This window comes from Dromiciops gliroides, chromosome 2, assembly GCF_019393635.1.
Source record: "Dromiciops gliroides isolate mDroGli1 chromosome 2, mDroGli1.pri, whole genome shotgun sequence".
Classification (NCBI taxonomy): Eukaryota; Metazoa; Chordata; class Mammalia; order Microbiotheria; family Microbiotheriidae; genus Dromiciops; species Dromiciops gliroides.
The window spans coordinates 303,240,660-303,253,597 of record NC_057862.1 but is presented as its reverse complement, the minus strand read 5'-3'; the positions used below and the strand labels follow the sequence as shown (position 1 = coordinate 303,253,597).

The 12,938-nt window shown below is 39.2% G+C and overlaps 1 protein-coding gene across 4 annotated transcripts in view; it reads left to right on the top strand.

Moving 5' to 3' along the window:
• Positions 1 to 12,938, top strand: part of LOC122742926 (GSK3B interacting protein) — a 29,160-nt gene that overhangs the window by 5,786 nt on the left and 10,436 nt on the right. Inside the window, exon 3 of one of the 4 annotated variants that reach the window (XM_043987523.1) lies at positions 9,029 to 9,111. The exons of 2 other annotated variants lie outside the window; for them this stretch is intronic. In XM_043987523.1, the coding sequence (XP_043843458.1) occupies positions 9,029 to 9,111 (83 nt within the window). Of the gene's footprint in view, positions 1 to 9,028; positions 9,112 to 12,938 lie in introns of those variants that run through there. One more of the 4 variants, XM_043987519.1, reaches the window with a different exon arrangement.

Sequence of the window (12,938 nt, the reverse complement as noted above, 5' to 3'; positions counted from 1 at the left end):
GATTTTGAACTCTTTAATAATAATCTCATGTCTTTCCATGTCTCCCTCCTCCTCAGAAGAAACATTCTTCATCTTCACAGTAACTGCTGGTTCCTCCAACTTTTTTTACTGCAGTGGACTATTTCATCTATCCTCATTTTCCTCCCTTAAATCATGACCTTTTCAACTTGACTAATTCACCTGTACATTGCCCTCTACTTTTAACTGCTTTGCCTCATGTGCTGTATCTACATGCTGTGTCATTCATGTCATTTTTAAACTCTGGGTCATCTCCATCATCCACATACTCTGCAGGAACTAATGTTCCTGAAAAAAATGTCACCACGCTACAAGTTCATGATGTTGTTCTGTCATATCTGACTCTTTGTAATCCCATTTGAGGTTTTCTTGATAAAAGATGCTAGGGGCAGCTAGATGGCGCAGTGGATAAAGCACCAGCCCTGGAGTCAGGAGTAGCTGAGTTCAAATCTGGCCTCAGACACTTAACACTTACTAGCTGTGTGACCCTGGGCAAGTTACTTAACCCCAATTGCCTGACTAAAAAAAAAAAAAGAAAAAAAAGATGCTGAAGTGGTTTGCTGTTTCCTTCTCCAGCTCATTTGACAGATGAGAAAACTCAGGCAAACAAGGTTAAGTCACTTGCCCTGGGTCACACAGCTAGTGAGTGTCTGAGGTCTGATTTGAACTCAGGAAGATGAGTCTTCCTGACTTCAGGCCTGGCACTGAGCTATCTAGCTGCCCCCAAATTCATGTTATCTAATCCCAATCAGTTCCTCATTGCTGCATACCAATCCCTTTATTCTTACTGGATTGACTAACCCATTCCCCTTGGCTGCTACCGCAAACTTCTGCACTCCTCAAGTTCCTATTGTCATGCCAACTCCCTTTCTCAAAGCAGACAACCTCTCCTACCACTCTCAAGAAAATCCAGCTATCTATCATGAGCTCCCTCTTCTCCTCTACTCCATACTTCAAAACTCTTACAAGTTTACAATTCCTCTCCCTCACTTCTGCATCTGAGGAAGAATTAGTCATCTCCTGTATGTGTCCTTGGTCTCATCTTTTCCCTTCTCAATAGCCTACTCCTTCAATAAATCCCTTTCTCTATTCTATTCCTGATCTACTGGATCATTCCTTGATGTATGCAAACAGTCTTAGACTGACCTTATCTTTTTAAAAGAAAAAAATCTTAAGCTGTTCAAATTATAGTTTGGGAGACTGAGACTGTGGAATTGCTTGGGTTCCAGAGTTTTGAGCTGTAATAAAGCAAACTGGGTGTCCACACTAAGTCTAGTACCAGTAAAGTGAGCCTCTACAAATGGAGGTCTATCTTAAGGAGGGTTGAACCAGCCAAGGTAAAAAAAACACCAAATTTCCATTCCAATTAGTATTGGGATCAGGCCCATACATGTTTGGTTGATGTACTTCCAGCCTGGACAAGACAAGAAGGCCTAGTCTTCCCTCTTCCTCCTCCTTATCTTCCCCTCCCTCATGGGGGAAAAAAACAAACCACCTTCATTTGAACCTACCAACTTTTCAAGTTATTGTCCTTCACCCAAGCTTCATAATACCACTCTGAAGGGCAGTGATAAAGAAAAAGAGGGAAATAAATAATTCAAGAAAATTTCCTAGAATTAACAATGTACACATATGGCCACAAGGAAATTCCTTTAAGAAAATAAATAGTCCCTTTCGGTATGCTTGAAGAAGTCTCTTACACTTACAAGCTAGTTTCTATTAGTTTAAGCCTTGTCAGTGAGCTAATCAGTTTTAAAGTATATTTTTGTCATTATTAGCCCAAAATAGGACTGTGGTTTTATCAGCCTAGAAGCAAGGACAAAATAGAGAGGGCTTAAAAGAACTTCCTAGTCTCAAAGAGGACCATGACCTTCGGGGTGTTGTCATGACTTGCACTGAATTAGATTTTAAGTGAGGGAGGGCTTTTCAAAGTCACCAGCCTCACTCTCTCCTCCAGAGCTATTTCAGTCCAGTGGCAAGATATAAATTAGAACAATTGGAGATAGCCCCCAAAAGAACTACTAATGGAAAGGAAAACATAACTCCTTACTTTCCCTTTAATGGAGACCAGTTTTTTATTTGGAGTTACTCATGTCCAAAAAGCAAGATACGGAACCCTCTTTTTGCCAAATTCCTAGAAAGAATTACTCTCTTCCCTTTATGCTCACCCTTACTGCCCACTCAACCCATTGTTATCTACTATCTTTAAGGTTACCAACAACCTCTTACCTGATAAATCTGATAGTTTTTTTAAAAATCTCCATAATTGCCTATTGCAGCTTTTAATATTGTTGACAGCTCCCATTATTGACTGTATTTTGTGTAGATATATAATTCTGTAGAATAATAGACAAGTGGAAGAAACATAAGAAATATGGAAGGGGGTTTAAGGTTTGTGCTGCAGGTTCAAAGGGAGACAATGATTTCCTGAAGCCCAGGCCCTCTCTCCCAAACTTGGCAGAGTGATCAAGCCAGACTGAAAGTGGAAGAGAGGAAAAAACAATTACAAAGAAAATGCCACAACACAGAGTTACAAAATATTTGAGTTAACATTCATTACCAAGTTTAATTTTAATTTCAACATCATTCTGCAGTGGGCTTAATCCAATGAAGCACTAAAGGCAGCTGAAGAAATGCTTAAGGGATTAAATAGTGTGGATGCTAGATACTCTAAGGGAACTGAAAGAAGACAAGATTTTAGTCTAAGAAACTTGTATACAGAAATGAACATCACTATAGACAGAATACTGCTGGAAATAGCAAAAATGAGAAATGATGCATTAGAACAAAAAATTGATAGTACAAAGTGGAAGAACAAGCCCAGAATATAAAAGGCCTAAAAAAAATTGATAACAGTGCATGAAAAAGTAACCAGCCTTGAAGATCAAGTTTCATAACACTCCAGAGAGCAAAATTTCTCAAAAAACACACTTCAAGTAAAAAAAAAAATCATATAACAAGAAGGAACTTTAAATTCCAGTCACCAAAGTACATTATCTTCCAACTCAAGAACTAGAGAGGTAAAGAAACGTCCCTCAAGTTTCAAAAATCAATAAATCATGTCAGAAAGCACCACTCAGTATTTCATCATCAGACTTCCTGATTCAAACAATGGAAAAATAGGGCAGTTGGTCAAATGTATACACACACTTAAAAATAAGAGAACTCAGGCTTGGTTCCTAGAGTCAGCTTTCCTGCAAAACTAGGCATTCTTTTTGAAGGCAGAAGAGAAACACTTAAAAACTTAGAAGCTTTCACAGAATTCCTTGACAAAAAGACTTCCCAATGAGAAGAACTCTAGTCAGAGAAGGGCAGCATTTACTTCAAGTGGAGAAATAGTCAACCAAGGTTTCCCAAAACATGTTGATAACTAAAATTGTGATTGATTATAAGGTTCACAAAGTTCTTTTATTAAAGAAATTTAACAGTGTTTTATTGACTTCAGAAAACATTAAATTCCTTAAAGAAATATGGAAGAGATGTTAGAGTATCTAGTCTAGATGTCAAACAAGTTAAATGACTAGTTCAGTGTCGTACATCTTAATTAGTAGCAAGGCCAGCACTAAAACATTCTGTTTTGCTTACTGATAACTGATTTATAGCTGTTCTGAAGAAACTTAGATGCTGTTGGGAAAATGGGTATACACAGACAACTTTAATACAAGGCAATTTGAGGAGGGCCTATGTGAGTTTACCGTGAAATTGTAATGGACCCCTTCTTCACAATTTTGTTGTGACTTGCTCCAGCAGCAGTGAGCAGCTCAGAAATAAATACAGAGAATATAAATGGACATGTCCCAGGGTTGAGGATTGGCAGGGCATAAATGTAGGTAAGGTGAGGAATTCAAGAGGTGAAAATATTGCAGAGCTGAACTAGTTAATTATAGCTTCAAGATTGTGAAGAAAGAAAAGTGAGGACAGAGAGAAGGTGATAGCCTAGGAAGACAGAACATTGCAAAGAGGACAAATAAAAAACAGATTGATTATAAATGAAGTAGAAGCAAAAATGTAAGGATAAGTGATTATGATAAGAGTTAGAAATTTTAGACTTCAAAATCATAGAGTGGTAGTTTTGGGTACTGGTACAATCTAAAATGTGATGACTCCAGTGGCTGACTGAAGCAAGGTAGAAATCATAAGTAAAAAGAATCAAGGAGACTGGTTAATTGGGAAGCCAGAATGTAGCATGGTACCTCATGGTTAATATTAAAAACCCCAAATAGGAGACAAGGGCAGAGAATAAGAGAGAGAGATTGTGAGCCAGGTACTTACTTCCTTGAGAAGGAGAGGAGAGTGACAAGGATATGCCCTACATGATACAGAAGAGAGAGGGTCTACAAGCTGCAATGGTCCACAGGCAGTAGTCTGTCTTTCCCTTCTGGCCTGTTGTGTTAGGAAGCACCAGAAAAGAAGCAACCAGCACTGGAAAAGAATCTTGTAGAGAAATCCAGGTTCCATCAAGAAGGCGAAAGGAAGAAAGCCAGAATGAAATTGATGTTACTAGCTGTATGACTCTGGGCAAGTCACTTAACCCTGATTGCCTCACCAAAAAAAAAAAAAAAGAATGAAATTGATGATAAAGAGGGAATTCTAAAGAACAAAGGAGGTTAGGCACTACTAGGAGGAAGAGGACTAGGCCTAAGTTGAATAGGTATCAAGATGTGGGGAAAGAGAGCAGGACAAAAATGTTTTCAGATAACTGGAATTAGAGGATCAGAAATTTGTTAGGCAATAAGACAAAGCAAATGTCTGAATATAACTCCTTGAGGGTAGAAAGTCTCATTTTTATCTTTGTAACCCCTTAATAAATAAGCCTAATAAATTCTTGTTAATTAAGTACTAGACCTGAAGTTAGACCTTAACTCAAATCCTGCTTCAGACACTTACTCATTGTGTGACCCTGAGCAAGTCACTTAATCTCAGTCTGCCCCAGTTCCCTCATCTGTAAATCAAGGATGATAATAGTACCTCCTTCCCAGGATTGTTGTGAGCATAAAGTAAGTTAATATTTACAAAGTTCTTTGCAAACATTAAAACTGTATAAACGCTAACTAATGTTGATTATATCTATTTGTGTATGTTAGGCCCTCCTACTAGATTGTGAACTCCATGAGGGTAAAGGCCAAGTCTTATTATTTAATCTTTGTGTGCCCCACCCTTCAAACACATAGCAGACATACATAATGTTATGCATATAAAAGGTATTAAATCTTTAAAGTTGAGTAATACAATAGTAAAGTTCATTACATAAATTACTTCACACACAGGTTAGGCAAGCTAGCCCAGGTATAGTACCAAAAAACACTGAGAGATAGAAATCAATGTGTGCCAGGAAAGTCAGGTCACTACTACCACTTTGAATACCATCTCCCCTCAGACTTCAATGGAGACAGCCCAGAAAGGACCTTGAGCCCAAGAGCCTTGGGAATAGCATTGTCTTCTAAACCACCAGACCAGACCTGTTGAGGGGGAAAAAAATCACTGTGGAGATGAGTCCCACCTTCCCAGCAGTGACTGCTGACCAACTGCCACCAAAAGGTATGGGAGCCCCAGGGTAACCACTGGTCCTGCTTCTATCTTATCCCTCAGAGCCATCATCCAGGCAGAAACTCCTATAGAAAAGGGACCAGCCATAGCGCCAACTGCCAACTCATTGCCACTCAAGATGTGGGCAAGCCAGCCGAGCTGAAATAGAAAAGTACTGGCACCCTGGGGGAGAGATGGGAGGCAGCACAAGTCAAGCCATCACCACCACTTACCCTGGAGACAGCCCAGGAATGACAATTATTCCAGCTGGGGCCCTCAACATTCTCCTGGAAAGCAAATATTATGGAGATGCAGTCTGGCATTTCTTCCTGTAGATATTATAGCCACTTCTGTTGAAGATTCAGAAAAGGCAATTTCTTGTCACCAAAGTCTTTGGCACTGTCAGATGGCTTAATATCATAAACTGATAAGATTTTATCACTGAAAATGACATTTAAGAAGGAAGAATTGGATTTTTCTTGGGCAGAGCCAAGATAGTGGAGAACAAGCAGTGACTCCTTGGAGTTCTCCCCCAAATTCCTCCAAATCCCTTCAAATAATTCCATAAGACAATACCAGAAACAGGAGAACCCACAAAAGGACAGGGTGAGATTATTTTCCAGCCAAAGACAGCCTAGAAGGTCAGTAGGAGGGGTCTTCTGTGCTGGTGCAGGAGTGGAACGTAACCCCGAGGTCGAGCCGACACAGATCCAGCCCCAGGCAGGCTGCACCAGAGAAAGAGACCTTCAGAGCCTCTGAATCAACTGCAGTGCCAGCGACTTCTGGAACTAAGTTCACAGTCTGGGGAGAGGGCTGAGTGATTGGCCCGGGGTAGATTACAGGGGTGTCTGCTGGCACTGAGGCAGAACTCAGTTGTTTTACCCCTGCTGAGAACCAGGAAGCAGCCTTGAGTGGCAGTGTCCCAGGTGGGAGAAGGGTACAGGCTCACTGGAGCTATCAACCCAAAAAAACAAAAATTTTGTTTTCTGGTTGAAGAGCAAGTAGGCCTGGGGTTATTTTCAGACAAGATCATAGGCCAGGGAAGTATAGAACATGCCTTTCCTTAAACTGTACCAACTGGGATCCCCTGAAGCTTGGGATAGTGCAGCCTGGAAGCAGTGCTCCACTATAAGGAGTTAAAATTCAAGTAAAAGACAGCCAAGATGAGCTGACAGAGAAAGATGCGGAACATAGAAAGTTTCTTTAGTGACTAGGAGAATCGAGGTGCACCCTCAGAAGAGGATAGAAATGTCAGGACTCCTACATCCAAAGCTTCCAAGAAAAATATGAATTGGTCTCAGGCCATAGAGGCACTCAAAAGGGACTTTGAAGATAAAATAAGAGAGGTAGAGGAAAAAATGAGAGTGATGAAGGAAAGTCATGAGAAAAAAAAGTCAACAGCGTGAAAAGTCAAATGGAAAAGCTCTCTGAAGAAAATAATTGCCTAAGAATTAGGATTGAACAAATGGAAGCTAGTGACTTTATGAAAAACAAAGACACAATAATGTAAATCCAAATAAATAAAAAAATAGAGGGCAATGTGAAATATCTTCTTGGAAAAACAGTTGACCTGGAAAATAGATACAGGAGAGATCATTTGAAAATTATTGGACTACCTGAAAACTATGGTCAAAACAAGAGCTTAGACATCATCTTCCAAGAGATTGTCAGGGAAAATTGCCCTGATATTCTAGAAACAGAAGGTAAAATAGAAATTGAAAGAATCCACCAATCATCTCCTGAAAGAGTGAAAAAAAAAAAGAGTGAAAAAGTGAAAACTTCCAGGAATATTATAGCCAAATTCCAGAGCTCCCAAGTCAAGGAGAAAATATTGCAAGCAGCCAGAAAGAAGCAATTCAAATACTGTGGAGCCACAGTCATGTTAGCACATGATCTAGCAGGTTCTACATTAAAGGATTAGAGGGCAAAGGAATTGGGATTACAACCAAGAATCACCTACCCAGCAAAACAGTATAATCTTTCAGGGGGAAAATGGGACTTCAATGAAAAAGAGGACTTTCAGGCATTCATGATGAAGAGACCTGAACTGAATAGAAAATTTGTCTTTCAAATACTAGACCCTAGAGAAGCATAAAAAAGGAAACAGGAAAAAGAAATTATGAGGGATATTAAAAGGTTAAACTGTTTACATTCCTACATAGGAAGATGATACTTCTAACTCATAGGAACTTTCTCAGTATTAGGGCAGATGATAGGAATAAATTTAGAGGGCACAAGTGAGAATTGATTATGAAGGAATGATATCTGCAAAGCATTTATTTTTTGGTTTTTTTGTGGGGCAGTCAGGGTTGGGTATCATGCCCAGGGTCAAGCAGTGGGTGAGGGTCTTGTGTCTGAGGCCGAATTTGAATTCAGATCTGTCTGGGTCCAGAGTGGGTGCTCTGTCCACTGTGCCACCTAGCTGCCCCATGATGACATCTATAGGGTAAAATTGAGGGGTGAGAGGATTGTACTGGGGGAGGGGGGTCAGGAGAGGTTGAATGGGGTGGAATCCCACATGAAAGAAGCAGGAAACGGCTTATGGAGTGTGGAGAGAGATGGGGGAGGAGCAGGGCAATGAATGAGCCTTACACTCATCAAAATTGGCTCAAAGACCTTAATCTCATCAGAGTTGGCTCAAGGAGGGAATAATATACACACTCAATTGGGTGGAGTAATCTATCTAACCCAGCAGGAGGGGAAGGGGATAGGGAGGGCAGAATGGGGGAGGGGCAATTAGAAGCAAAACTTTTGAGGAGAGATAGGGTGAAAGAAGATAGAAAGTAGAGTAAATATCATAGGGGAGGGCATAGGATGGAGGGAAACAGTTAACAATAGTAACTGTGAAAGAAATTTTGAAGCAGAGACAAAAGTAATTGATGATGATGATGAAGAAGATGAAGATTGATTAGTTGATGAATTGATGATGATTGGTTGAAAATGAGAATTGATTGAGGAGGATTGATAAGGACAAGGATTAATCGATGAAGGTGAGGTTTGATTGATGAGGAAGAGGACTGATTGATGATGCTTGATGAGGAGGATAATAAAACATATGGTACTTTGCTGGGCTACTGTGAAGAAAAATCCTTTGTCAGGTATAAGGTCCTGTTTAAATGTTATCTATTACTGTTGTTGTAAGAATCAACCTCATGAGTTTATTGTAAGGAAATCTCTCTTTAAAGTACTATATAAATGTAGTTTACTATAAAAAAAAAATGATGAGCAGGATGTGTTAAGGGCTAAAATTCTAGCTAAACTGTCTAAAATATCTAATGAGTGGTCGCCAATAAATTATAAGCTTTAGCAAGAGTTAGACTTTTAAGCATTTATTAAGGAGAATAAGAATTTGGTAAAGAGAGAGAGAAAGGCCTAGATTTCTATCTATTAAAGGGAGAGCACATTTTTAGCTCCCTTCTCCGCCAGCGTCCTCAGGAAAGAGCCCCAGAGTCAGCGCCAGTCTCTTCCTTCCTCCTCCCACTAGTCCGCGTCACTTCCTCCCGCCAAAGAAAAGACTCCTGGTCTTGCCCTCAAAGACCTTCGCTTCATGGGCAGAACTCTTCTACAGTAAGTATCCAGCAGGTGGCGTCATTCCAATTGTTACAGTCCCCCCTGTTGTTCCTCAAGAAACAAAATGTTTCCTTGACGGAACAGTAAAAACAATATAATAACTATTGCTAACTAATAATATGTGAACAACAATATAGAAAAGGAAGAGAGGAAAGTTTTGTCCAGAGGGGCGATTTTTTTTTTTGTCCTCATGAACCGACGCTTTGACATTAGTCTTGCAAAGGGAGGGCCTCTGCAGAGAATACATGTTACAGATGGTGTATATTATAACAGAAAGAGAAAAAAAACAACAACAAAAACAACAAATCAAAACTGTTCATTTAAAGTCTCTGAAAGTCTTTTCTCAGATGTCCTCTAGGTGTAGTCGTGGAATGGAAGTCTTTTCAGGGGTTGATGTGTGGATGCTGGTAATCAGCCAGGATTTTTTCAAAATTAGATAAATGAATAGAAGAAAATACACATGGAACAATAAAAGACAATGAAATTCAAACTAGGGAAATCTAAATGAATATGAACTTAATATTAATAAGAGTATTACAAAATATAAACTTGATCGCATGACTATAAAAAGCTTTTACAAATATTCTCCTTGTTTTAGAAACTAAGTATAAGACACAATCTCAAAAGCATTAAAATCTCTATGAAAATAAACCTATACCATTAATTCCAAAATGTATATGTAATAGCATAGAAATCCTATGTAACCTCTGTAAAATATATACCCTTCCATGGCAAAAGAAGCAGAGTCTTGAACTATGTTGATTGTCATTCTTATTCAGCTTAAGTTTTTCTTCTTTAACCCCTCTATATTGTCTGTCGGGCTTTTCACCATACAAATGTTTTATAAGATTACTAATTAAAGACAAAAGCAGGTTAGCAAAATTATGAACAAAACGAGCATATCTGGAATTTAAAGAGTTTTCTAAGATTGTCTCAAAAGCACAGCCAGGCCGGGGAAGGGCTGAGCCTGAAGCTGCAAATGCAGGTAGAAAAAGTTGAGCATGCGCATCAGATCTCTGGACTTCCCAGTCAGGGGAAGCTATGGGCTTGGCCATAGGAGGAGTAGAGGGTGGGGTCTGGAGAGGAGGGGAGGGATCAGAGCAATTTGAATCAGACTTGATTTTGAACTCAGGCCTGGATTCCTCTTCCCCCACTTTGCCTCCAGGTGCTAGGGGATTAAAAGCTTCTAGAGGGTGGGTCATTGCCTCCAGGCATGCAAAATTAAAGCAACAATTAGTGTTAGAACTGGGAAAAGCAGCGGGAATCTCTTCAGGTTTCTCTGAAAAAGCATGGTTGGGAGAGGGAGAGATATTTCCTTGTGTGAGTAAGTTGCTGGCTCTTTTAACAAAAATAAAAAGAAAAATAGAAAATCCACAAAAACAAAGCATTAACATGATCTTATCTCCCATTTGTCTGGTTAAACAGACTAAAATCAAAAATAGGGTAATTAGGGAGTTTAAAAGGTCCATTCGAAAAAATTTAAAGGGAAAACACAGCCAGTACACCAGTACTTAGCAGTTAAAGGGAGAGGGAGGGGAAATTTCTTACCCAACCAGAAGATCAGAAGACTGAGGTTTAGCTTTCCTCTTCGTGGTCAGCCATCTGTTAAGGGCTAAAATTCTAGCTAAACTGTCTAAAATATCTAATGAGTGGTCGCCAATAAATTATAAGCTTTAGCAAGAGTTAGACTTTTAAGCATTTATTAAGGAGAATAAGAATTTGGTAAAGAGAGAGAGAAAGGCCTAGATTTCTATCTATTAAAGGGAGAGCACATTTTTAGCTCCCTTCTTCGCCAGCGTCCTCAGGAAAGAGCCCCAGAGTCAGCGCCAGTCTCTTCCTTCCTCCTCCCACTAGTCCGCGTCACTTCCTCCCGCCAAAGAAAAGACTCCTGGTCTTGCCCTCAAAGACCTTCGCTTCATGGGCAGAACTCTTCTACAGTAAGTATCCAGCAGGTGGCGTCATTCCAATCGTTACAGATGCAATCAGAAAAACTCAGAGGGGCAGCTAGGTGGTGCAGTGGATAGAGCACCAGCCCTGGAGTAAGGAGGTCCTGAGTTCAAATCTATCCTCAGACACTTAACACTTACTAGCTATGTGACCCTAGGCAAGTCACTTAACCCCAATTTCCTCACCAAAAAAAAAAAAAGAAAAACTCAGAAAGACCCGCATGAGCTGGTGCAAAATGAAATGTACTGTATACAAAATCTACTGTGATTGACTTGGTTATTTTCAGCAATGAAATGATCCAAGACAACTCTGAAGGTCTTATGAAAAATGCAGTCCATCTACAGAGAGAGAACTGATGGTGTCTGAATACAGATTGAAGTTTTTTTTGTTGTTGTTGTTAGTTCCTTTACCTGAAGTTTTGTTTTTATCTGGTTGTTTTTTTTCACAGCCTGGCTAATGTGGAAATGTTTTGCATGACTGCTCATGTATAGCTTATATTGAATTGTTTGAGTTCTTGGAGGGGGGAAGAGAATTTGGAACACAAAGTTTTTTTTTTTAAAGTTGATGTCAAAATGTGTATTGACATGTAATTTGGGAAAAATAAAATTCTAAAAATTAAAAAAAATTTTTTGAAGGATTACCAAATGCTTTGTTGCTGTACCCTGAAGACCAGAGGACCTTAACATCTGACTTGAAGCTGAAACTTTCAATGTGTGTTGTCTCCCAATTATTAGAATGTGAGCTCCTTAAAGCAGGGACTATTTTTGGTGGGGAAGAGGGCCTTTTTTTGTATTCTTAGCATTTAGCACAGTGCCTGGAATATTGTTGCTCAGTAATTCACCTGTGTCCCACTCTTTGTGAACCCATGTAAGGTTTTCTTGTCAGAGATGCTGGAGGGGTTTGCCATTTCCTTCTCCAGTGAATTAAGGCAAACTGAGGTTAAGTGATTTGCCCTGGGTCACAGCTGATAAGTGCCTGAGGCCAGATTTGAATGCAGTTCTTCTAGACTCCAGAGGAACTACCTTACCTAAAACATAGTAGGTGCTTAATAAATGCTTGTTGACTGATTGACTCTTGTTTCTCCAATTAGGATATGGCCTCCTTGAGAGCAAGGACTATTTTTTTTTTGTATTTGTATCCCCAATGCTTAACATAGTGCTTTGAATATAAGTTCTTAATAAATACTACTTCCTTCCTCTATTTATTTATTCCTTATCACTTAGGTAGGTACTAGAGTTATTATGCTCACTTTACAAATGAGGAAACTAAGGGCTAACCCTCAGAAGTTAAATGAACTATGTCACAGAGTTAATAACTTTCAGAGGCAGGATTCAAACCCAACTTTCTCTCGACGTCAAGTCTACTACACTTTCCACTAAACCATATTTCAGATCTTCAAAGAAAATTCATTATCAATCCCCTAGTCTCTTCTTATCTCCTTGTTTGGAGATATAATGGAGAGTTGAGACGTAAGAGTCAAAAAACCTGTGATCTTGGATGTCAGATGTCACTCCCCCTCTGTGTACTTCAGTTTCCTCATCTGGGAACTAATGGGGGTAAACTTAATAATCTTTTAAGGCCTTTTGGAAACTAATATTCTTAAATTCTTTTTAAAAATTATATTCTCTATTTGTATAGTTGTGGATTACAAAAGGATAAATTGAAATTATACTGCAAACTTTGATTTTTGTTTTTTTTACAATTTTGATAGTTATGGTCTATGTCATTCTCACACCTATACAAGTCTTCTACCTAAATATACAAAAAAACTAGACAAGCAATGTCTGCCTTCCAAGGAGTCATGGTCTCTTTCCTTGAAACTCCTGGTACTAATAATTAGTACACAATCATTTGGTTATCTAATTTGCTGACCTATA